Genomic DNA, 27,536 nt, shown 5'->3' with positions numbered 1-27,536 from the left:
TGAGCGGACGCCGGGAGTGCAGGCCTCCTTCAACCAATCGACGGGAAATTGTTCTGGTCGATATTGGAACAGCCAGGGTGTCTTGCACATGCTGAAGAATGGCGGTTGACGTGGCGTGCGGGGCTGCCACCGCTTGGCGGCGGATGCGCCGATCCTCGCGTGCTGACGTCACTCGGGCTGCGCCTGGACCCCTCGCACGTGCCACATGTCCCTGCGCCAACCATCTTCGCCACAGGCGCTGCACCGTGGAGACATCCCTATGGATATCGGCTGCGATTTGACGAAGCGACCAACCTGCCCTTCTTAGCCCGATCACCATACCCCTCGTAAAGTCGTCTGTCTGCTGGAAATGCCTCCGTTGACGGCGGCCTGGCATTCTTAGCTATACACGTGTCCTGTGGCACACGACAACACGTTCTACAATGACTGTCGGCTGAGAAATCACGGTACGAAGTGGGCCATTCGCCAACGCCGTGTCCCATTTATCGTTCGCTACATGCGCAGCACAGCGGCGCATTTCACATCATGAGCATACCTCAGTCTACCAGTCTACCCTGCAATTGGCATAAAGTTCTGACCACTCCTTCTTGGTGTTGCATTTGCTCTGTCAGTCAGTGTACATACCATGTAAGATATTGTAGCAGGTGATCTCAATTTATTAAATGTCAATGCAAACAACAGGAAGCATAACCAACAAATGGTAAATAAGTTAATCTGGAAAGGGCAGCTGTATCAGAAAGTGATGGAACCAACTAGAGGGAAGAATATTCTGGATGTAGTGCTGGTAAAACCATATCTGCTCTATATAGAAAATGAAGTAAGAGACGGTATAAGTGACCACGAAGCTGATTTTGTCATAGTTAAAAATAAAATGCAATAGAAAGGAAGGTTATAAAGGTAAAACTATTAAGCAGAACCATATGCATGGTAAGACAAGCATGAGGAAGTTTAAAAAAAGTAAATATGATCAGTAGAAAACAGTAAATAAAAATGTAAACAGCCTGTGAGTTGGGTTTTAATCAATTGTTGAGAAATGAGAAAACTGGTATGTTCCTATGAAGGTGGTAAGGAATGGTAAAGACATTCTATATTATAATGGCAAGTACAAAGACTAAGAAGGAGGTGTAGGTTGAAAAGGAATAGTTAGAAAGGATTGCTGGAGAAATCGAAGGAACTTGCTAAGAAATTGAATCTAGCAAAGAAGTCAGCAAAGGATAACATGATGGCAAGCATAATTGGGAGTCATATAAACTTTAGTGAAAATAGAAGATTATGTATAGGTACTTTAAGGCAGAAATAGATTCCAAGAAGGATATTCCAGGAATCATTAATGAACAAGGCAAGTGTATATGTAAGGATTTATAGAAGTCAGAAGTATTCAGTCAGCAGTATGTTAAGATTGTTGGTTACATGGATAATATCCGGATAGAGGAGTGCTTAATACTAACAAAGTATTGAAATTTACCTACGACAACAAAGATATTTACAATAAGATGCAAAAGTTGTAAACTAGAAAAGCAGCTGAAACTGATAAGATATCTGGAGAAATACTAAAGACAATGGCCACCAGAAGAAATGATTTCATAATCAATCCATACTGTCAACCTTGAGCAAATAGAGATGAAATAGAGCACCCTATGTCCCTTTCTTAAAAATGAGTTGGAATATAGTACCATACCTGAAGTACTTATTTGATTACTGTTTGCATGAACAAGCTATACCAAATGAATGGAGAGTTATTATAGTAGCCCCTGTGTATAAAGGAAAGGGTGATAAACATAAAGCTGATAATTACCAGCCAGTCAGTTAAACATGTGTTGCATGTAAGCTTTAAAAATAGTTCTTTCTGATTATAATAGACATGTTTGGAAATTTACTAACTGGTTTGATAGAAGGCAGTTGAGAATTCGGGAACATTAAAACACTGAAGCTCAACTTGTAGGATTTCAGCAAGATATAGCAGATATTTTAGATTCAGGAGGTCAAATGGACTGTATTGTGATTGACCTTAAGGTTTTTAATAGGGTAGATCATGGGGGACTTCTGGCAAAAATGAGTGTTACTAGATTAGATACAAGAGTGGCTGAAGGGGTGGCAATATTTCTAGAAAATAGAACTCAGAGAATTAGAATAGGTGAAGCATTTTCTGATCCTGTTATCATTCATTAAGGGGAGAATTCCTCAAGGCAGTGTTATTGGACATTTATATTTTCTTATTTATGTATTTATATATAAACAATATGAGTAAAGAACTGGAATCAGAGATAAGGCTTTTTGCAGGTGATGTTATACTTTACAGAGCAATGAGTTACAAGATTGTGAGTGACTGTAGAAGACTTTGACAATATTGTGAGATGGACGGCATGCAATGATATGATGGCAAATAAGGTGAAAAGTAAGGTTATGAGTTTCACATTGAGGAAAAGTCCTCTCAGGTAAGGAAAGATCTTCATTGGGGTAATCACATTAACTGGATTGTAAAAAGTGGTTACAGATTTCTTCATATGATTATAAGGATATTTAGGGGTTGCAGTAAGGATGTACAGGAGAGGGCATATAAGTCTCTGGTAAGAGTATGGTTCCATTGTATGAGCCCCTCACCAGGATTACTTAATTAGAGAACTGGAAAAATTTCAAACAAAGTAGGTTGATTTGTTCTCAGTGATTTCTGAAAATGTTGCACAGTTTGAGCTGGGAAGACTAGGGAGAAATGCAACAAGCTTCTCGACTAAGCAGTATGTTCTGAACTGTCAGTGAAGAGATGGCATGGAATGACATTAGAAGACAAATAAGTTTAAAGTGGGAAAGATCACAATATGAAGATAAATTTGGACTTCAAGAGAACAAACTGAGGCAAATAACTGTTGATAGGAAGAGTACTTAGGGATAGGAATAATTTACCAAGGGAGATGTTCAATAAATTTCCAAGTTCTTAAAAGTATCCAAAAAAAGACTAGGTAAACAACTGAAAGAAATCTGCCACCTGGGTGGCTGCACTAAATGCAGGTCAGTGGTGACTATTGTTCATTCCCACACTGACTGGGCCTAGTGAAGTGGAAAATTGATGATGATGGTGATGATAATTATATAGGATACCATCATTAATTATAACTAATCTCTTCTTCTTCTTTTTTTTCTTTTCTTACCTTATTTCTTAGGCAAGTAATACCTGGAAGTGCCAACTATCTTCTAGCAAGTTCACAAGCTAAAGCAATTTATGCATCTTTGTTTTGGAGTAATAAAGGAGGGTAACTTACTTTTTAAATTGCCTACAGGAGACTTTAGTAAGATGTTTTGTAGTTACCTTTGGCATATGAATGCAAGGTGTACTTATTCTCGATTTCATACAAATTGGCAGCTGCTTCATGCATTGATGTCCTACTATTATCCCAACGAAAAGTTGGCTGCAAGTTGTTCGTAACAAAGAACTCTTCTGCATGTTGGTCAGCAAGAACCTGTGACAGAATAGTTCATTATACTATAGTAATAATCTTTCATTGTTCATCCATACAGATTGTCAAGGAGAAAATAAAATAAAGCATAAAAATTAGTTTTAACAGGTCATAACCAAATGTGATCAGACATTTTCATACCTATGTGATATAAACATAATTAGAAAAATAGTCCTGAACATGTCGAGACAAGAATGAACCCTTACTATTCTTTTCGACAATTAAATCTCAAGAGAGTGTAAATCTGATTTTTCCCATTTTCACACCAGGCAAATGCTGGGGCTGTACCTTAATCAAGACCACGGTTGATTCCTTTCCACTCCTAGCTTTTTCCTACTGCATCATCACCATAAGACTTATCTGTGCTTTTGCTACATATAAAAAACCTAACCTAACCCCAGGGCACTACAGCCCTGAAGGGCCGTGGCCTACCAAGCGACCGCTGCTCAGCCCGAAGGCCAGCAGATTACGAAGTGTCGTGTGGTCAGCACGAAAAATCCTCTCAGCCGTTATTCTTAGCTTTCTAGACGGGAATATAACGCAAATTGTATTTTTTAAATTTTTTAAAAAGTAAATCTGATTTAATGACAGAAAGTGCCTATGTAAATCTTGAGTTCTCCAATGGAATCTCCAGATAACAAACAACAGTGTCAGTGTTTTCTGTGTGTTTGTCTGCTTTATCCACTCCTGGGATGCAGTTTCCAGAGCTTTTATGTAGCAAGATGTGTTTTTTGCTGATTAAGGACTCCCACAGAATCAAGCGTCAACAAAGTTTTCTCATTTTTGTGGGTGTAGCTGGGACTCTTCATATCATATCTTCAGTTCTTCATAACATGATCAAACCAGCATAAGCAAGATTCAATTACCTACTCAAAAAGCTCACTCTAATGTATTCGCTTATCTTATCATCCCTGTTACACCACAACTACATCGTAGCAATGTCTCCACTTCATCCAACTGGAATTCATGAGATGTTGTATGTCTTCGCTGATGTTATCTTTACACAAATATTATCAGTGAGTAAAATTGTGTTGTTTTTACTAGAGACATATGTTTGAATTTTTACTTTTTATGTTTTAATGTTTCTTGTTCAAAAAAATTATTTTATAGAATTATATTTAGAAATACATTCTACATCATTACATATATTCTTTTGTATCATAAAATGATTTTTTCAAAGTAGATTTTGAGAGAGAGCGAAAATATTTTTCTCATCCTAAAAATATGTTATCAACAATAAAACTTTTTGATTCTTAATGTCACTATGAATAAGTTGTTTATTCTATGTAGTCAACGTGTAGAAAACTCTTGCCGGTATTTGCCATACACCGGTAGATATACGGGAATTTTAAAATACATGTATTTCTACTAAAAGCGGCCTGGCATTTTACAGTAGTAGAGTGGACGCGATGCTCTGGCCTATTCCAGCTGATGGTGAGTGGCCGACCAGGTTGGCTCCTAGCTCCACGAGGGTTGAAAATGCTTAAATTCATTGATTAGAGTACCATCAAAATGAAACTTATAGGAAAGGATTGAATCAGTGAAAAAATTACAGCACATGCACTCATGTAGTAGATGTGGTAGATCATGGAAGACTACTGGCAAAAATGAGTGCTATTGGACTAGAAAAAAGAGTGACTGAATGGGTGGCTATATTTCTAGAAAATAGAACTCAGAGAATTAGAGTAGGCGAAGCTTTATCTGACCCTGTAATAATTAAGAGGGGAATTCCTCAAGGCAGTATTATTGGACCTTTATGTTTTCTTATATATATATATATATCAATGATATGTGTAAAGAAGTGGAATCAGTGATAAACCGTTTTGCAGATGATGTTATTCTGTACAGAGTAATAAATAAGTTACAAGATTGTGAGCAGCTGCAGGGTGACCTCGATAGTGTTGTGAGATGGATGGTGGGCAATGGTATGATGATAAACGGGGTTAAAAGTCAGGTTGTGAGTTTCACAAATAGGTAAAGTCCTCTCAGTTTTAATTACTGCGTTAATGGGGTGAAAGTTCCCTTTGGGGATCATTGTCAATACCTAGGTATAAATATAAGGAAAGATCTTCATTGGGGTAATCACATAAATATGATTGTAAATAAAGGGTACAGATCTCTGCACATGGTTATGAGAGTATTTAGGGGTTGTAGTAAGGATGTAAAGGAGAGAGCATATTTGTCTCTGGTGAGACATCAACTTGAGAATAGTTCCTGTGCATGGGACCCTTACCAGGATTACTTGATTCAGGAACTGGAAAAAATCCAAAGAAAAGCAGCTCGATTTGTTCTGGGCGATTTCCGACAAAAGAGTAGCGTTACAAAAATGTTGCAATGTTTGGGCTGGGAAGATTTGGGAGAAAGGAGACGAGCTGCTCGATTAAGTGGTACGTTCCGAGGTGTCGTGGAGAGATGGCATGGAAGGACATCAGTAGACGAATAAGTTTGAGTGGTGTCTTTAAAAGTAGGAAAGATCACAACATGAAGATAAAGTTGGAATTCAAGAGGACAAACTGGGGCAAATATTCCTTTATAGGAAGGGGAGTTAGGGATTGGAATAACTTACCAAGGGAGATGTTCAATAATTTTCCAATTTCTTTGCGATCATTTAAGAAAAGGCTAGGAAAACAACAGATAGGGAATCTGCCACCTGGGCGACTGCCCTAAATGTAGATCAGTAGTGATTGATTGATTGATTGATTGATTGATTGATTGATTGATTGATTGATTGATTGATTGATTGATTGATTGATTGATTGATTGATTGATTGATTGATTGATTGATTGATTGATTGATTTGAACACCATTTGTTTCCAAGTGCCTTAAGCCAAACATCAAGCATAGTTTTGCAGCTTAAGTGCGGCCAGTATCCAGTATTCGGGAGATAGTAGGTTCGAACCCCACTGTCGGTAGCCGTGAAAATGGTTTTCTGTGGTTTCCCATTTTCACACCAGGCAAATGCTGGGGCTGTCCCTTAATTAAGGTCACTGCCGCTTCCTTCCCACTCCTAGGCCCTTCCCGTCCCATCGTCGCCATAAGACCTATCTGTGTCGGTGCAACGTAAAGCAACTAGCAAAAAAAAAAAAAAAAAAGTTTTGCAACTCTTTGTGATTTCCAAATATCAACTGCATAGAGGATATTACGTTATCCATGTTCTTGCACATTCTTAATAGGTATGTCCTAACCAGATTGAATAACAGAGGGGTAAGCACAGATCCTTGATGAATACAGACTTCTGCACTGAAGCTGTCACTAATACCTGTAGATCATTTAAATCCACCTGGATGACGGTCCTAAATGAAGATCAATGTCTGTCTGTCTGTCTGTCTGTCCGTCGGTCGGTATTTTTAATGAACTTAGTCAATACAGACCAATCAGAGGCCAAAAATAGTCAAATTCATAGATACTGTATTAGTCATACACTTTATGGCTCTGGTTTTTACATTGTCAAATGTCTCCATTGTTCTTAAAACATGTCTATGTAAATACATTTATAATTTTGTCTGTATTCTCTAAATTTTTACCTCATACTTCATTTGTATCTTGAATTTTGTATACAGAAGTTGAAAGTAGATTCAGTTTCAGTTTTGGTGTGACTATTTGTCTATTTTTTATGGCATCATGAGAACATACCTGAACATCATTTCTCAAAACTAGTACAGAAGTTCAAGAATAGCCAGGTTGTGTACCAGGCTATACATAGTGACATAGAAATATTTACAAGGTCAAACCAGAAGATGTCAAAATTTGTTCCATACATATTAGCTGTATCAAGAAAACTGTACATAATAAAAGTTGTGCAAAATATAATTTATGATCTTATATCTTTCATGCATTTTTACCAAACAAGGAATACGAATGGAGATATTTAGCAAAGCACAGTCACCTCCATACAGGCCATGAAGGCCCTTGGAGGAGTGGAAGGTAAAAGCTTCCACCATTGTTAACCTCAGAACGTGATGGAGTAGAGTGGTTAGCTCTATGGCCAGCCGCCTTTGCCCCCAGGAATTAACCTGGTACTCATTTTTGGTGTAGGCTGAGTGAACCTCAGGGCCATATGCACCTCCGGAAGTGGAAATCTCGTTTCTTAAATTTTACGACTTCCTGAGGGGGATTCGAACCCACATCCTTCCAGGCGAACCAAGCACGCCTTTACCACCTCGGCCAGGCAGCCCCTAATGGAGATATTTGCAATTATTAAATATTTTTTGCAAACTTTCAAATACCTTTGGAAATACACTGACTGACAGAGCAAATGCAACACCAAGAAGGAGTGGTTCGAAAGGGATGAAAGTTGGGGAAAAAACAGAGACGGCACGGACGAATAATTGATGTTTATTTCAAACCGATATGCAGGTTACACAATGCGCACGGCATCGACTCAGTAGGATGTAGGACCACCGCGAGCGGCGATGCACGCAGAAACACGTCGAGGTACAGAGTCAATAAGAGTGCGAATGGTGTCCTGAGGGATGGTTCTCCATTCTCTGTCAACCATTTGCCACAGTTGGTCATCCGCACGAGGCTGGGGCAGAGTTTGCAAACGGCGCCCAATGAGATCCCACACGTGTTCGATTGGTGAGAGATCCGGAGAGTACGCTGGCCACGGAAGCATGTGTACACCTCGTAGAGCCTGTTGGGAGATGCGAGCAGTGTGTGGGCGGGCATTATCCTGCTGAAACAGAGCATTGGGCAGCCCCTGAAGGTACGGGAGTGCCACCGGCCGCAGCACATGCTGCACGTAGCGGTGGGCATTTAACGTGCCTTGAATACGCACTAGAGGTGACGTGGAATCATACGCAATAGCGCCCCAAACCATGATGCCGCGTTGTCTAGCGGTAGGGCGCTCCACAGTTACTGCCGGATTTGACCTTTCTCCACGCCGACGCCACACTCGTCTGCGGTGACTATCACTGACAGAACAGAAGCGTGACTCATCGGAGAACACGACGTTCCGCCATTCCCTCATCCAAGTCGCTCTAGCCCGGCACCATGCCAGGCGTGCACGTTTATGCTGTGGAGTCAATGGTAGTCTTCTGAGCGGACGCCGGGAGTGCAGGCCTCCTTCAACCAATCGACGGGAAATTGTTCTGGTCGATATTGGAACAGCCAGGGTGTCTTGCACATGCTGAAGAATGGCGGTTGACGTGGCGTGCGGGGCTGCCACTGCTTGGCGGCGGATGCGCCGATCCTCGCGTGCTGACGTCACTCGGGCTGCGCCTGGACCCCTTGCACGTGCCACATGTCCCAGCGCCAAACCATCTTCGCCACAGGCGCTGCACCGTGGACACATCCCTATGGGTATCGGCTGCGATTTGACGAAGCGACCAACCTGCCCTTCTCAGCCCGATCACCATACCCCTCGTAAAGTCGTCTGTCTGCTGGAAATGCCTCCATTGACAGTGGCCTGGCATTCCTAGCTATACACGTGTCCTGTGGCACACGACAACACGTTCTACAATGACTGTCGGCTGAGAAATCACGGTACGAAGTGGGCCATTCGCCAGCGCCGTGTCCCATTTATCGTTCGCTACGTGCGCAGCACAGCGGCGCATTTCACATCATGCGCATATCTCAGTGACGTCAGTCTACCCTGCAATTGGCATAAAGTTCTGACCACTCCTTCTTGGTGTTGCATTTGCTCTGTCAGTCAGTGTATTTATTCTGTTTAAAACACATACAAACCAAAATAATAGAAAATGCAATTTTTCTATCTTTCGTGTCTAATAACAGAGATATTCACCAATTTATATGTGTATTGCTAAATCCATTGCTGAGTTGGAAATATTGTTAAAATGTCATGGTAATGAGTTAACTGGCTATGACATTTTCTGCATACAAAGTTGTATCCTACAAATGCCACTGTTCCAAGGTAAACAACAACAACAAAAACAACAAAAACTACTACTACTACTACTACTACTACTACTAAAATGTTTTGGGCCGATGGCTTTAGATGTTAGGCCCCTTTAAACAACAAGCATTATCATCATTATCATCTAAAATGTTTTCATTCCTCCCCTGAAGGGGGAGGCAGGCCTCTTAAACGGTGACACCATCTCTCAGGCCGGGAGATTTGTTACGGTGAAGTAGATGCCCAGAGAAGGGGAGAAGTTTGATGGCCATGGCCTATACTAGGAACTGTCCCGGCATTTGCCTTAATGCGGGAGAATGGAAAACCATGCCAAACCATTCTCAAGACAGCCATGAGTTGGCCAGTCAGAGTGTAGAAATATTGGACCACGGACCAGCTGTGGCCATTTATGGGCCGAGACTCACTCTGCATCTACCGACCTCTACGGTAAAGCAAAAAATGAGTACACATAATAACATTATTTGCAAGCTGACAGGTAGTGGCTGTGGTGTTCAGCTATCTATGCTCATGACGTCTGCTCTCAGTGTCTGCTTTTCAGCAGGAGAATATGCAATACCCATGTGAAATGCATCTTGCCATGCCAAACAAGTAGATACTGCTCTCAATGAAACAGCCAGAATAGTAACTGGATGTCTGCAACCAACTCCTGTAAGCAAACTCTATCCAGCTCCACCTTGCATCCGTTGGAGTGTAGCTGCCGATGTAGTGGGGGGCAACGACAAGGTTCATCACCCGCTCTATGGGCACCAAACTGTTCCCCAGAGACTTCAGTCATGTAACAACTTCCTCAGAAGAACAACTCCACTGCCTTGCTCTCCAGAAAGAGCAAGGCTTGCAAGGTAGAGGGAGGAACTACATCTGCCACCAATTGAGCTAAAAGAAGAACTGCCACCAGAACATTTCTTGTCATATACCACTTGGAGGTCTCTCAACTATTTACATGTTGGTGTATCCAGATGTAAGATTAACTTAATGAAATGGGGATTCCTTCATGAAACGTGAGATATCCTTTTTGAGCTCAGAACCAGGAACATCTGCTAATCTGCCCATTCATAAATCAGTTGTGCTCCCAAGATGAGTTGTGGGTTGCCAATGTCAGAAGTGTCCTTGCTGCTGAGATCTAGAAGAAATGTGTTTGATCTGGACACGGAAATCTATACACAGTGTAATTCAGCAGCTCCTTCCAATATCATTTGCTGCAGCCTAATTAACGTGCACATGGTTATAGGCGTGCTATTCCCCTGCATGCGTACTGTATGGTACTAATGTTCAGTGAGCACATTTTGCACACGATTTTGAAGCCTAGCGAAATGTTATATCATCCGTTCACAAAAATCATGAAATGAAATCATGAAGCAATGTCCTTTTACCATGTAACTACGGTATGTTAATGTGTTGTGCCTTGTGACTGGGTGTAACGAAGAGGGGGGATCAATGCATAAAACAAGATAACAGTGCAGTAATTAATGTCTTAAACACCGAACCGGATGGCGTATGTACTCTGCTCTTGTCGTACTACCAGCATGTTTCCAGCAGTGTAGCATAGCGGATGTGGTTAGGCGTTTGCCTAGCAATTGACAGAATGTGCCAGTGGTGGTTCGAATCCTGCATCGTTCAAATATTTTTGAATCGGTATAATGTTTGATTATGTAAACATAGACCCTCGTTTGCCACATTCAAACGGTAGAATGATGCTGCTATTCATCTTGTGCCCTGTGCATACTCCGCTGGTTAGGGCCTGAATGTACTGTAATTTCCGCAGTCATTCGGCATGTTTTCCACAGAGGAATATGTTGACATGCTCCTCATTTATGGGGAAGCAAAACAAAACATGTGCGAGGCACAACGTCTCTACCAGGAATGGTATCCCAACAGGTGACACCCAGCAGCTACGACATTCTGCCGTGTTGAAAGACCAAGGGTTATGAACTTCATGTTGTTGGTCTGTATTGAACTGAGATAACATATAAATTATGCACAGGAGAGTTTACCACCTATTCAATACTAAGTTGTATTTACAATGTTATTTATATTACATGGGACTAGTTTCAATCCTACTTGGGATCATTATCAGCCATATTAAACATACACAATATTTGGCGAAATCCTAAAACATGTTTTAAGCAGTAAGAATCTAATGAATATAAAGTTTACAAAATGAAGTGTGGTTGAATTAGGCAAGGGCTATGGCGCTCAAAATGTTCCAAATGAAAATGAAATATTAAGTGTGATGTAGGTGAGTAATAATGAATACAAGTACACTAAACATGCTGAAAAGTCTGGAATAAAAGTACAAATGAGGTGCTCTGTGTTGTTAAAAATTTTGGTATGATTGTAGACTCATGGAATTCAGTAGGTCCTGGTAATACATAATGGTTGTGGACCGAGTGCTATGGTATTAAGAATGAACACAATGTAAACTGACACATATATAAAAAATATACAAGTATGTACAATGTCTGGGTAACAAAATGTGGAGTTGATATTCTCTAGAAGAAGAGTCGACTATACACTGTATCAGCTTAAGTGGAGAATTTGGCACTTAGTGTATTAAGTAACCAAGCCGTGTTGATGGGCTGCATGGTTGATTGTTGGAGATGTGCAGAATGTGAAGTTTTTTGAATTCTTGTTGAGAAGAAAGTTAGACACTGTGTGTGGTGATATTAATTGGTGGAATTCTCAGTTCATAGCGGAAATTTTTTTTGACCTATTAAAATTGAGAAAAGCTAGTAAAAAGCAAAGTACGCGGAAAGAGGAAAAGATACCACAAAGTGAATGGACACTCACCTTACGCTGCGGTGTGTGTAGCTTAGCTGATAGTGTGCGACTGGTGGCGGAAGGAGAAATATGGACGGGGAGGATGGAGGGCGCGTGCGGGTTGGGTAGAGTGGAGGTGGCTTGGGAGGAGATAGGGTGGGGGTGGGGGGTGTTTGGAAGGGGGAGGAGGGAATTTAAGGCGGAGCTGAAGGGTGTGGGAGAAAGGGTAATTGTTTCGGAAAAGTACCTTTAATTAAACCTAGGATTGAGTTCTGGTTGACAGAATTATTGTTTCTGAGAAAAGTGATAAATAAATCGAAAAGTATGTTGGGTTTCTCTGAGATTTCATTAAGATTGTAATTGGCGTTAAAATATTGGTCTAGGTGTATGTAGTAATTTTCCATTATGTTGAGTAAAGGACCCTTATTTGCTAATTCAAGGATGTCCATGTCCTGTTCATCAATTGCCAAATTCTCCGCTTAAGCTGATACAGAGTATAGTTGACTCTTCTTCTAGAGAATATCAACTCCACATTTTGTTACTCAGACATTGTACATACTTGTATACTTTTTATACATGTGTTAGTTTACATTGTGTTCATGCTTAATACCATAGCACTCGGTCTACAACCGTTATGTATTACCAGGACCTACTGAATTCCATGAGACTATAATCATACCAAAATTTTTAACAACACAGAGCACCTCATTTGTACTTTTATTCCAGACTTTTCAGCATGTTTAGTGTACTTGTATTAATTATTACTCACCTACATCACACTTAATATTTCATTTTCATTTGGAACATTTTGAGCGCCATAGCCCTTGCCTAATTCAACCACACTTCATTTTGTAAACTTTATATTCATAAGATACTTACTGCTTAAAACACGTTTTAGGATTTCGCCAAATATTGTGTATGTTTAAAATGGCTGATGATGACCCCGAGTAGGGTTGAAACTAGTCCCGTATAATGTAAAGAACATTGTAAATACAACTAAGTATTGAATAGGTGGTAAACTCTCCTGTGCATAATTTATATGTGTTGAAAGACGCCTAAGGACAACGGGCATGATTTCCAACCAGCCACCAGTCCACAATAGGCCTGTTACATCGGGTGAAACAGAAGAGGCCATTCTGGAGGCAGCTCTTAATAATCCGCACATCAGTACAAGGGCAATTGCATGACAGGTGAACACCAGCCAGCCGTCCATCTGGAGAATACTGCATAAACATAAATTTCATGCATACCATCTTGAGCTACACCAAGAGCTTCATGGGCGGGATTTCGAAGTTCGAATGGAGTTCTGTTGGTGGCTATTAGGCAAGCTGGACAGTGATGCAGGATTCGTATTGCATATCTTGTTCTCGGACGAATCGTACTTCTACAATAATGGGAACGTCAATTGCCACAACTGCACTATTGGAGTCTGAACAATCCTCACTGGGTGTGAGAGGCGGACCATCAAGTACGATGGGGAGTGAATGTTTGGTGTGGAATTTTGGGGGATCGCCTGATTGGACCTTATTTCTCTGAGAGCCATTGGACAGGCCCATGCTACCTGCACTTTCTGCGCCAGAAACTCCCACTGCTGCTAGAGGATGTGCCCTTACACGATCGTTTGACAATGTGGTTGCAACAGGATGAAGCTCCACTACATCCAACTTTGCCTGTTCGTAACCATCTAAACTAGGAGCTGCTAGGGAAATGGATAGGACGAGGAGGCCCTGCTTCTTGGCTCACCCAACCACCAGATTTAATGCCGTTAGACTTCTTCTTGTAGGGACATTTGAAGAACATCATTTACACTTAAGCATTGGAAAACCCCGACCAGCTCCGGCAACTCATCACGGACGCCTGCCGAGCAATTTCAACTGAAATGCTTCACGCGCAAGACAATCTATTGGACACCGGGACTGAATGTGCATACATGTGTCATCACATCAAGCATTTACTGCGATAAAACATTGTTGGGGCAGTTGTGTTCCTACTATTTCCGGTCTGTTGTATCCGGCCTGTTAACTAATCGGCCCTTCTTAGAGCTACAAGCACATTCATTCACACAGAATTTGCATGAAAGCAGGTATTGAACTTACATTGCATGCGGTACATATTAAACAAATATTTCAAAAACGTCCCACCTGACATGCAAGCCCGCTCCACCACGCCTCTACCAACTACATTACGGTTCCATACGGCACACTTGGCAACTTATAGCATGAGGTTTACTGTGGTCACAATATCAATTTAGTGTTTCATATGATCTAGAAGGCACACGCATGTCTTCCAGTGTTTTTTTTTTTGCTAGGGGCTTTACGTCGCACCGACACAGATAGGTCTTATGGCGACGATGGGATAGGAAAGGCCTAGGAGTTGGAAGGAAGCGGCCGTGGCCTTAATTATTGTGGGTTGCATAAAACTACATTAGAAGGGGCAGCTGAATCATGCTGTATATAAAATAACATGTCCTGACTGACTGACTGACTGATTCATCATCGCCAAGCCAAAACCACTGGACATAAAATAATGAAATTTTGGTGATAGTATAGGTGCTCACTAAAGAAGGATTCTTATATATTCTGTCGCTAAAAGGATGAAAATGAGGATGAATTTTTAAAACGAATGTACCTGTATCTCAAAAACTTAACAGTTTAAAGAAGTGAAAATTGGCATTTGGAATCTCCTTTAAAATTAAAGAAACACATATTTTTTGTTTTTGGAAAATCCAATGAATGGGGGCTGAACAGGCATTACAAAGGGGGTGAATTTTTAAAAAGCTTATATCTACAGTATATCAGAAATGTTACATGTGAAAATTGGTATTTGGAATCTCCTGTAAAAGTGAAGAAACACAGATAATTTGTTTTCAGAAAATCCATTTAAGGGGAACTGAAAAAGGGGGTGAATTTTTAAAATGAGCATATCTACAGTATATCTAAAAACTTAACATGTTACATATGTAAAAATTGGTATTTTTAATCTTTTAAAAATAAAGGACCATCTATCTTCTTGTTTTCAGAAAAGCCAGCTAAGGGGGCATAAAAAGGACTGAAAAGGGGGTTGTGTCCTTTCTATTAGGATACTGATAAATCTCAAGATGTTACAGATGTTTCTGAAGATGTTACAGACATGAAAATTGGTATTTGGAGTCTCCTTTAAAAATAAATAAATACGTATTTTTTGTTTTCGGAAAATCCACTGGGGGGTGGGTGAAAGAATTGAAATATTAGTTGAATTCTTTGTGTGAGGATACTTATATATCAAAAACTAAAGATGTTGCAGATGTGAACATTAGTATTTTGAACTTCTTTTAAAGATAAAGAAACACATATATTTTGTTTTCGGAAAGTCCACTTAAGGGGGAGCGGGGTGAAAAGAACTGAAGAAGTTGAGTTATTTTTATGAGGATACTTATATTTCAAAAACTGAAGATGTTACAGACCTGAAAACTGGTATTTGGAATCTCCTTTAAAAATAAAGTAATACATACTCTTTTGTTTTTGGAAAATCCACTTAAGGGTATGAAAGAATTGATAAAGTACCGGTAGTTGAATTATTTGTATGAGAATAATTTCTAAAATGACTGAAGATGTTACAGACATAAAAATTGGTATTTGGAATCTCTTTTAAAAATAAGAAACACACATTTATGGGGGAAGTTAACTTGCCTCACTCCCCCCATCCCAAAAGAAAGGAGTTGGATTACTTTTGTAAGGATACATTTATCTCAAAAACTGAAGATGTTACAGTCATGATAACTGGCATTTGGAGGCTCCCTTATAAATAAAGAAACACATATTTTTTATTTTAAAAAAATTCACTGAATGGGAAGGGTACAAGGAAGTGAAAAAATTTAATTCTTTTTATGGGAACACTTATATTTCAAAAAATAAAGATGTTACAGATGTGAAATTTGGTATTTGGAATCTCTTTAAAAAATAAAGAAGTAAGCCTTCTTTTGTCTTTGAAAAATCCACTTCAGGAGGGTGAAAGAATTGAAAACTTAGTTGAATTATTTGCAAGGATACTTATATCTAAAAGACCTAAAAGATATTACAGACATGAAAATTGGTATTTGGAATCTTCTTTAAAAATAAATAAATGCATATTTTTTTATTTTGGGAAAACTGACTTAAGAGAGAAGAGGAGGGTTGAAAACAAGTAAAGGAGTTGAATTCTGTTTATGAGGATATGTATGTCTCAAAAACTGAAGATGTTACAGACATGGAAGGTGGTATTTTGAACCTCCTTTAAAGATAAAGAAACACATATATTTAGTTTTCGGAAAGTCCACTTAAGAGGGGAGTGGGCTGGAAAAAAGTGAAGTTGAATTATTTTTATGAGGATATTTATATTTCAAAAATTGAAGATGTTACAGACATGAAAACTGGTATTTAGAATCTCTTTTAAAAATAAAGAAACACATATTTTCTTTGTTTTTGAAAAATCAACTTAAGGGGCTGTAAAGAATTGAAAAATCGGGTGATTTTTTAAATGAGTACCGGTATATCTACAGTATATGTCTAAAATTTAACGTGTTACAGATATGAAACTTGGTATTTGGAAAGTCCTTTAAAAATACAGGAACATGTATTTTGTTTTTGTTTTTAAAAAGGCACTTAACAGGGGTGAAAAGCAGTGAAAAAAAAGTTGAATTTTTTTGTGAGGATACTTGTACCTCAAAAACTGAAGATGTCACAGACATGAAACTGGTGTTTGGAATCTCCTTTAGAAATAAAAATACATGTATTTTTTGTTTTTGGAAAATCCCCTTTGGTGGGGGTGAGGGAAGAGTTGAAGGAGTTGAATTCTTTGTATGGGGATACTTATATCTCAAAAACTGAAGATGTTACAGACGTGGAAATAGGTATTTTTAATATCCTTTAAAAATAATGAAACAGGTTTATTTTCCAACTTGAGAGAAGGCTGTTTCTCACGTGTACAGTTTTATGATGCATGGTCATCTTAGGCCCAAAAGGTATTAACGCAAACGTTTATAAAGAGTTTGTGGGGTAAATGAAACACAATTTTTTCAGTGAATTTTTATACTTTAGGGTTTTACAGATAATGTCTTAGTACAGTACCGATGAACGATTACTTTAATCAAATTAGGAAATCCACGCGAGCAAAGCCGCTAGTCTATATATAAAATAAAATAAATTAATAAATAACATGTCCTGGCTGACTAACTGACTGACTGACTGACTGATTCATTGTCGCTGAGCCAAAACTATTGGACATAAAGAAATGAAGAAATATAGGAAGGATTTTTGGATATTCCATCGCTAAGGGGATGATGAGGGAGGTGAAATTTTAAAATGAGTATATCTATATCTCAAAAACTGAACAGTTGAAAGATTTGAAGATTGGTATTTGAAATCTCCTTTAAAAATAAAGAAACACATATTTTTTTGTTTTCAGAAAATTCACTTAAGGTGGGTAAAAATAAGTGAAAAGGGGGTTTGAATCCTTTTTATGAGGATACTTTTATCTCAAAAACTGAAGATGTTACAGACGTGAAAATTGGTACATAGAATCTCCTTTAAAAATAAAGAAACATGTATGTGTTTTTGGAAAAACCATTTAAGGGAGATGAAAAGAAGTGAAAAAAGGGGGGAATTTTTAAAATGAGCAGATCTCAAAAACTTAACATGTCACAGATGTAAAAATTTGTATTTGGAATCTCCTTTAAAATAAAGAAACAAGCATATTTTTTTTTTGTTTTCAAGAAATCCACTAATGGGGTTAAAAGAAGTGAAAATGGGGTGAATATTTAAAATGAGTATATCTCAAAAACTTAACATGTTACAGATGTAAAAATTCGTATTTGGAATCTCCTTTAAAAATAAAGAGATAAATTAATTTACTTTGGAGAGGACTGTTCTCACATACAGAGTTCTATGTCACATGTTCCAGAGATAGATCTGCCAGTAGCCTGGGTCATCTTAGCCCCAAAAGGCAATACTACAAATGTGGTTTACAAAGAGTTTCTGAGGTAAATGAAACGCAATTTTTCAATGAGTTTTTATACTGCAGTAGGGATTTTCAGATAATGCCAGAACTCAGCCGAGGTCCCCGTGTTCACCAACCCACGCTCCCAAGTTGAGAGATCCTGGCGCCTCTTTTAGTCACCTCTTATGACAGGCAGGGTATACCATGGGTGTTATTCTACTGCCCCCACCCACAGGAGGTCAACTGCTAACTTCCTTCATCATCTCATCAGTGGCAAAAACCTGTATGTGTTTGTGCAAGGTTCAACTGCTAGCAAAAGATTTATCACACAGTGCTCCTGCTGTTTTGCCGAACACCTTTCTCAGTTTTGAATTTTGTACTATCTTGAAGTCAGATAGATGAATATATATTAGAATAAATGTAATGCAGTAGCTTAATATATGGGTTCTGAATTCCTTGCTTTAAAAGGACTTCATTATGCAGACCTAGCAAGTACATCACGAGATCCATACTGAATTGAAGAAGAGCCACCATTCTCAATGATTAAAACTCTCTTTAAATATACTGTGTGAATCAGCCAACCCTGTTTTACAGTTTGATCTCCCTTGTCAGCAGATACCAAGTTCTTTATAGTATGTGCACTTTTTAGTGATAGATTTTTGTACTCGTTGGAGAAGTAAGAAGGGTTCCGTTAATACTGCCAACTGAATGGAAATGAAATCTGAATTGAATCGATAATATGATCGATCGATATGAATTTTATAAACCTTTATTATTTTAAGCAAACAACTGTGTCACACACACAATATATAATACTATATAACATTTCCCGTTGCGAAACGTGTTCCTAGCATGAATTCTATAGTTTGGCTTTGCTGTGTAAACAACAACAGTACGAGTACTTAAAGTGTACGCCAGATGTCGCACAGCGATGATAAGCGATTCTTAGTTTGTGTTTCAAAGGTTGCCAATACGAATCTCGAAGATAACCGAAGTCGACCACTTCAGCGCTAGGGTGTAAATCTATCACTAAAAAGTGCACAGATAGTAGTGTGTACATACATAGCTTCAAAAATGATGACAAACCAGCAATAAAGAGGTAATATTAATGCGTAGAATCATGCTACATGTGTCTGGCAGGGTGCAACTTACCATAGTATAAAGTAAACCACACAGCCAGGGACCCTGTTGCAAGTATCAGACAGCATGAAAATGACCTGATTTCCTGCAAAAGCCAATGGCTTTGGACTGAAGAGCCTTCATAGGATGGGAGTGGGTCTACATTAAGGGAGATGCTACTGAAATATCTCTAGAGGTAGTGCTCTTCTTCAGAAGAGCAGCTAACAAAGGTGTCTGTTGTCAGTATTAGTGGCAGCCTCATTTTATGCTGGCATTAGGTGCAACTGCCCGATATCAGGCTGGGGTGACAGGCCTGTCAGTTTATCCCCATTGCAACCAAATGGATCAAGGGTAGTTACAGTATATATGAGAATTTACAGAAGGCAGAAGTATTCAGTCACAGTAAGTAAGGATTGTTTTTGCCAAGGATAATGTCCAGGTAAATGAGGTATCTAACATTAACAAAGTATTGAAATTCACCTATGATAACAAAAATATTTACAGTAAGATACAAAAGTTGAAAGCTAAGAAAGCAGCTGGAATTAATAAGATTTCTGGAAATATACTAAAGGCTATAGATTGGAATATAGTACCATAACTGAGATATTAGATTACTGTTTGCATGAAGGAGCTATACCAAGTGAATGGCCAGTTGCTAAAGTACCACTGTATATAAAGGAAAAGGTGATAAACATAAAGCCAATTACAGGCAAGTCAGCTTCATGTGTGCTGCATGTAAGCTTTGGGAAGGCATTCTTTTTTATTATATTAGACACATATGCAAAATTACAAACTGATTTGAAAGAAGGCAATTCAGGTTTAGGAAATGTTATTCCTCTGAAGCTCAGCTTGTAGGTTTCTTGCAGGATATAGCAGATATTTCAGATTCAGGAGGTCAAATTGACTGTGTTGTAACTGACCTGTCTAAGGCATTTGATAGGGTAATTTGTGGGAGGCTACTGGCAAAAATTAGTGCAATTGTACTAGACAAAAGAGTAACTGAATGGGTGGCTATATTTCTAGAAAGCAGAACTCAGAGTATTAGAGTGGGTGAAGCTATTATCTGATTCTGTAAGCATTAAGAGGGAAATTCCTCAAGGCAGTATTATTGGACTTTATATTTTCTTATATATATAAAATATATGAGAAAAGAACTGTAGTCAGATATGAGGCTTTTTGCATGTGATGCTATACTTTATAGAGTAATAAATAAGTTACAAGATTGTGAGCGACTACAAAAGGACTTGACAATATTGTGCAATGGAAGCAGGCAATGGTATGATGGTAAACAGGGTGAAAAGTAAGGTTATTAGTTTCACAATGAGGAAATGTTCTCTCAGTTTTAATTACTGTGTTGATGGGACGAAAGTTCCTCATGGAGATCACTGTAAGTACCTAAGTGTTAATAATATAAGGAAAGGTCTTCACTGGGGTGATCATATAAACAGGATTGTAAATAAAGATTACAGATTTTTTCACATGGTTATGAGACTATTTAGGGGTTGTAGTAAGGATGTAGGCAGCTGAAATGAAATTCCTACGCACTATGATCCAGAAAACCAAGAAAGACAAGATTAGGAATGAGAAAATTAGGGAAGAAGTAGGAATAGATGATTCTCTCCTCAATAAGATTCAGATATCAAGACTGAAGTGGTTTGGTCACATGAAGAGGATGCCAGTAAACAGAACTGCAAGGAAGGAATTTGACAGAAAGGTAGAAGGAAGACGACCCGTGGGAAGGCCACGAAGGAAATGGATAGATTTAGTTAAGAGCGATGTACTGCTGAGAGGTCATGATTGGGACAAGTTGGTGGAGAAAGAATGGTATAAGGACAGGATGAGATGGAAGAGGCTCATATACCACACCCAGGAAACTGGAGATGGTTTAGGATGATGATGATGATGATGATGGTGATAAGGATGTAAAGGAGAGTGCATATGAGTCTCTGATAAGACCACAATTAGAGTATGGTTCCAGTGTGTGGGGCCCCCACCTGGATTACTTGATTTGAGAACTGGAAAATATCCAAAGAAAAGCAGCTCGATTTGTTCTGGGCTTATGAGGGTATTTAGGGGTTGTAGTAAGGATGTAAAGGAGAGGGCATATAAGTCTCTGATAAGATCACAATTAGAGTATGGTTCCAGAGTATGAGACCCTCACGTGGATTACTCGATTTGAGAACTGGAAAAAATCAAAAGAAAAGCAACTTGTTTTGTTCTGGGTGATTTCCGACAAAAGAGTATCGTTACAAAAATCTTGCAAACCTAGGGCTGGAAAGTCCTGGGAGAAAGGAGACGAGCTGCTCGACTATGTGGTATCTGTCTAAAAGAATTATCTTTTTGAGAGTCCACCTTTTCAATACATTATGTTTTTTATTGATTTATATACATATTTTTATATTATTGTTGTGCCTTAAGCGGGACACACTTCGCCTAACTTTTAGGCATTTTCAGCCGCTGTTCCTACTACCTAAGATCAAATTAGTCAGGATCCTGGATTTTATTTAATAATGAAATACTTAAAATGGTTAAGCTGACATGAATTATTTTAACTAAAATCTTTTTAAAATGTGTTTTATGTGTTCTGTACAATCATCCAGCTGATGTGAATTGTTATGACTAGTGGATTGTCTTTATATGTACTATATATAAAAAACATTTAGCTTGCATAAAATTGCTCTGTCTGTTTCTACAGAACATGTAATACACATTAAAAAAAAATTTAGTTAAAATAATTCATGTCAGCTTAACTATTTTAAGTACTGTATTTCATTATTAAATAAAACCCAAGATCCTTGCTATTTTGATCTCAGATAGTAGGAACAATGGCTGAACATGCCTAAAAAATTAGGCGAAGCATGTCCTGCTTAAGACACAACAATAATGTAAAAATATGTATGTAAATCAATGAAAAACATAATGTAAAGGTGGACTCTAAAAAAAAAAAATTCTTTCAGACAGGTATACGCTGCTCAATATAGACCTAACAATGAGATTTATAACTTTTAATAAGTGGTATCTTCCCAGCTGTCAGTGGAGAATGGCACGGAATGACATTAGTAGATGAATAAGATTGAGTGGTGTTTTGAAAAGTAGGAAAGATCACAATATGAAGATAAAGTTGGAATTCAAGAGTACAAATTGGGGCATAGATTCATTTATAGGAAGACAAGTTAGGGATTGGAATAATTTACCAAGGGAGATGTTCGATAAATTTCCCAGTTCTTTGCAGTTATTTAATAAAAGACTAGGAAAACTACAGATAGGGAATCTTCCACCTGGGTGATTGTCCTGAATGGAGATCACTGGTGATTGATTGAAGATGTCACTGCAGCTTATTATTACTTCTAGGGCATTCCACATAAGTGATGCATGTTTGCCCCATCTGCACAATGTGAGAAATGGACAAGGGCTACTGACTCATGGATGAAGACAGTTAAATAAGTTAGTCCGAGAGAAATCACTATGCACTACCATGCTGAAGATAGGGATGCTCACTAGAGGAAGCAGATATTCTCAAACGCTGTCAAGTGGATGTCACCTGTATACAAGAGACAAGGTGGAACGCTCAGAAATTCTGCAGCTTTCATTAGAGCTATAAACTCCTTTACCATGGCACAACCAAGTCTAGAAGGGAGGCCATCATCAGCAATTCTCAACTGCATACAAGAGTTGCCGAAGTTACAGATATTCTGATTGCCTCAAGTCCACTGTCATTAATCTTGATGACCACCATTTGAATATATTCTCTGCTTATGGTCCTAAAAAATATTGTGATAAAGAGAAGAAAGATCAAAGCCATTTGATCATGTTTTATTATGTCCCATGGAGGAGCTGCTTCTCTTCTGTGATGTGAACGGACATCAATCAATCAATACTGATCTGCATTTAGGGCAGTCGCCCAGGTGGCAGATTTCCTATCTGTTGCTTTCCTAGCCTTTTCCAAAATGATTTCAAAGAAATTGGAAATTTATTGAACATCTCCCTTGGTAAGTTATTCCAATCCCTAACTCCCCTTCCTATAAATGAATATTTGCCCCAGTTTGTCCTCTTGAATTCCAACTTTATCTTCATATTGTGATCTTTCCTACTTTTATAAACGCCATTCAAACTTATTCGTCTACTAATGTCATTCCACGCCATCTCTCCGCTGACAGCTCGGAACATACCACTTAGTCGAGCAGCTCTTCTTCTTTCTCTCAATTCTTCCCAACCCAAACATTGCAACATTTTTGTAATGCTACTCTTTTGTCAGAAATCACTCAGAACAAATCGAGCTGCTTTTCTTTGGATTTTTTCCAGTTCTTGAATCAGGTAATCCTGGTGAGGGTCCCATACACTGGAACCATACTCTAGTTGGGGTCTTACCAGAGACTTATATGCCCTCTCCTTTACATCCTTACTACAACCCCTAAACACCCTCATAACCATGTGCAGAGATTGGTACCCTTTATTTACAATCCCATTTATGTGATTACCCCAATGAAGATCTTTCCTTATATGAACACCTAGATACTTACAATGATCCCCAAAAGGAACTTTCACCCCATCAACGCAGTAATTAAAACTGAGAGGACTTTTCCTATTTATGAAACTCACAACCTGACTTTTAACCCCGTTTATCAACATACCATTGCCTGCTGTCCATCTCACAACATTTTCGAGGTCACGTTACAGTTGCTCACAATCTTGTAACTTATTTATCACTCTATAGAGAATAACATCATCCGCAAAAAGCCTTACTTCCGACATGTAGGGATGGATGGATACAACTGCGATGGGAACAATGGTTTTAGTACAAGAAATGATGATGGAAGGAGAATCCCTGACTTCTCTGAAACTACCAATCTCCTCCTCATCAATACCTTTTTCGAGAAAAAGATCAATCACCTGATCATGTACTCCAATGGCAATACCAATAGCCAGATTGAGTTTATCTTGGTGCAGAAAGCATGACTTCCTGCTGTAACTAATGCGAAAGTCATTCCCACCTGCATTCCTAATTCCCATCTGACTGCCTGACCCTTAACATAAGCCCCCCACCGCTGATGTGAAAATCATGGTAGAAAAAAGTTGCGGCACAACAGGCCATGAGATGATCAAGTGGAGGAAACTGCATGACCTTCCCTGAGATCATCCTGGTTTTACGTAGCTCACACTTTGTGACACCAACCGACCGACAGACCGACCGATTGTCAATTTTGACACACTTCTTTTTAATTTGACGATTCGACTACGAAAAAATGAACATTTTTAACATATGTTTTTATATCCATGGTTACATCTACAACATCAGAGGAACTTTATAACATCCTAAACTTCAAGTCTGGGCTGATGACCTTCAATGTTAGACAAGCATTATCATCAAACTTCAAGTTTTCACATAATATTTTAAATCTCTGCTCAATATTGTGCATATGCCCTCCAATTATTTGTGACTTAGACTCAAAGGAAGTCCTTTAAAATTCATGTTTTTAAGACATACTACTCATGTTAACCATTTTATGTGTATTTTTAAGGCAAATTTTATGTAAAATATATGTTAATCCAGATAACTTTCTGATTTATTTATTTGTTTTGAACTGATGATGATTTCAAGAGAATTGAAATTTGTCTTCATTCAATAAATGTTACACATTAGATAAAGTGTTGAATGGTGGAACATCCCTTGACTGATTCCAAGTCAAACGTCAACACGGAAATGAAAGTTATAAATGATGATAGATCTTTAAAATACATAAAGAATACCTTGCTAATGGTTTGAAATCCGTAATAGTCAGAAAAGCCTTCCTTCAACCAAAGGTGATTCCACCAGGCAGGGGTGACCAAGTTACCAAACCACATGTGAGCTATTTCATGAGCCATAAGTTCCAGAGTGCTACGTATGTTGACTGAAGTAATTTCCATCTTATTTATTGAGAGATCACTGTTTCTGAAAGACAAAACAAAATAGCCAAAGGCTGTAACACACAAAGTGTCAGACAGTCAATTTAATTTCTATATTCGTTATTTCTTTTCCAATCCTCATGTCCATTATGTAATGATGATGAAAATTAACAAAAATTTCGGACTGCTTTCATCCGATTTTGACTGGCAGTCCTCGGTAGTCATAGAAATACTCCACAACAATTCTAAAGGACATATTCTTAGCATTCTAGACAGGCATAGGGAGGCTCTGGGGAAGTTAAATTATCAGAGGTGAGCTCACCTCTCTGGGGCAGATGAGGAAGTAAGTATTCAGATGTGTCTTCTACTAGTTCAATTTCACTTGTCAGTACAAGATGCTCCTAACTTTCCCACTTTTAACATTGCTAAAAGCACTCATTTTTCATTCGGGGACTATTCAGTATGGCACAATCTTTCTCCTTTTGTGCTCTTAAAGTCAAATATTCTGCCTGCCCCATAATTTTTTAAACTAAGAATTATTAACAATACATCATAATCATCATGTCAACACAAGAAGAACTCAACCATCAACCACAACTTTTAATGGAACTAGTGTGTGTGTGTGTGTGTGTTAATAATTTTATCTCCCTCAATTCAACAGAAAAGAAAAAGCACTTGAGCTCCAACATTTTAAGAATATTCTTCAAATTATATAATGTAATTATATAACATAATTTTAGGAAGGCTCATTATGAAAAAAAAATCACCATAGATGAACATCCAGTTCATTCCTGAACCAGCCACAATGGGGAACGTTTCATCAACACTTGCAAGCAGATGAACCTTAAAATTATGACCACCTACTTCATAAAGAATCCTCGTAAGTGTATGACCTAGTAGTCACCTAATGAATTGATAAGTGAACATCAGATAGACCATGTTGCCACAGTTTCTGTGAGATACAGAACGTAAAAGTGCTTAGAGGGCCTAATATTAACCTGGACAATTATCTGACTGAGGTTAGAGTGTGGTTTGTACCGGAGTCCAATCACAGACCTATATGCAGAAGATACATAGATGTTAGATCAACAAACTCATGATAAATCAAAATGTCTTTCATGATTACCAGAAAGAGTTTGAGTCTCCAGAATCACACAAATGGGAAGACATTTCCAAGAAGGTTCAGGATTCTGATACTCTAACGATCAATTTAGCGGGAATAGAGAAGCACCGTTGGTGTTATGAAGCTCCGAAAAATGGTCTCAAGCCTGGAATCACTGGAATGAGGCAAGAAAAACTGAAGAATTCCTCATCCAATGTTGATAGATCACTAAAGTGATCCATAAAACAATATCTGCTTTTGAAAATGCTCAGGTTGAAACCCATCAAAGAAGCCTTCAGGAGGAACAACACTCATGATTTTTGCCATACTTTCAAATCTGGACTTACTGACTACCAAGCCCCCTCACTATGTTTTCAGGATGATAATAACGATCTTATTCTGCATAATCATAAGAATTGTAAGTGATTAGCTCAATATTTTTAGTCCTTACACAACTGCTTTCCTCTAGCATCAAATATTACAATTTCTGATCCATCCTTCATTTCACCTGATTCTCTTCCTCCTAATTGAGAAGAAATCACCCAAATCATTGCATCTCTCCCCAACGTCAAGACATCAACCAAGGATCCCATAGATGCCAAACTTCTGAAAATGGCTGGTCCCAATTTTATTGCCAAAATGGAAGTACTCATTCATGCTATTCATAATATATATGATTCAGAAACAATGCTAAGAAGTGGAAATCAGCTCATACATCCTCTCCATAAAAAAGTCAATAAATCAGATGTGAATAACTACAAAGACATATCTCTTCATTCAGCTGCCTAAAAAACCCTGTCTAAAACACTACAAAGATACATTGAACCTATTGTCTTCTGTGAGACCAGCTCCTTCAGCCAACAGATCTTTTCACTAAAGAAGATTAAACCCTAAATGTAAACTTCCATAGTTTTGTTATAGTCTCAGTCAAAAGTGGAAGGGATTTTGTAAGCTTTATTTCAAGAACTGTGCCATTCTTAATTAAATATTTCTTGGCTAGTTCCATTAAATTTTCCATGCCAGTCATATTTAGACCAAAGATATAAACAGATACCAGGAGCTGATGACTAAAGATGTCCTTATGCCCTAAAGTAAAGCAAATCATTCTCTTCTTCCTCTGTTTTTCCCACACCATGATGGGGTCAAGAGTGTGAACTATGTCAGACAAGTGGACTTTGCCCAGTTTTACTGCCAGATGCCTTTCATGATGCTAACCCTATGTGGAGGGATGTATTCACTATTACATATTGTTGATCTCAAGGCCCAGTTATATGTATTATTATTCCATTCTTACCTCCGGAACACAGCAAGTGTGTTACTGTGTGGCAAGGTGGAACTAGCTCAAAGAGAGGATACAAGTCAGACTATAGCACTAGTGTTGCTATATTCAAA

The 27,536-nt window shown here is 38.5% G+C and overlaps 1 protein-coding gene across 1 annotated transcript in view; it reads right to left on the bottom strand.

The window, feature by feature from the left end:
• LOC136877006 (aminopeptidase N) overlaps window positions 1-27,536 on the bottom strand; it is a 167,100-nt gene that overhangs the window by 80,743 nt on the left and 58,821 nt on the right. The window contains exons 6-7 of the mRNA XM_067150794.2: window positions 24,905-25,088; window positions 3,305-3,455 (exon numbers count right to left, since the gene is read on the bottom strand). Coding sequence (XP_067006895.2) covers window positions 3,305-3,455; window positions 24,905-25,088 — 335 coding nt within the window. The remainder of the gene's footprint in view (window positions 1-3,304; window positions 3,456-24,904; window positions 25,089-27,536) is intronic.

The sequence above is a fragment of the Anabrus simplex genome, chromosome 7 (genome assembly GCF_040414725.1).
Source record: "Anabrus simplex isolate iqAnaSimp1 chromosome 7, ASM4041472v1, whole genome shotgun sequence".
NCBI lineage: Eukaryota > Metazoa > Arthropoda > Insecta > Orthoptera > Tettigoniidae > Anabrus > Anabrus simplex.
This window is presented reverse-complemented; position numbering and strand designations above follow the sequence as displayed.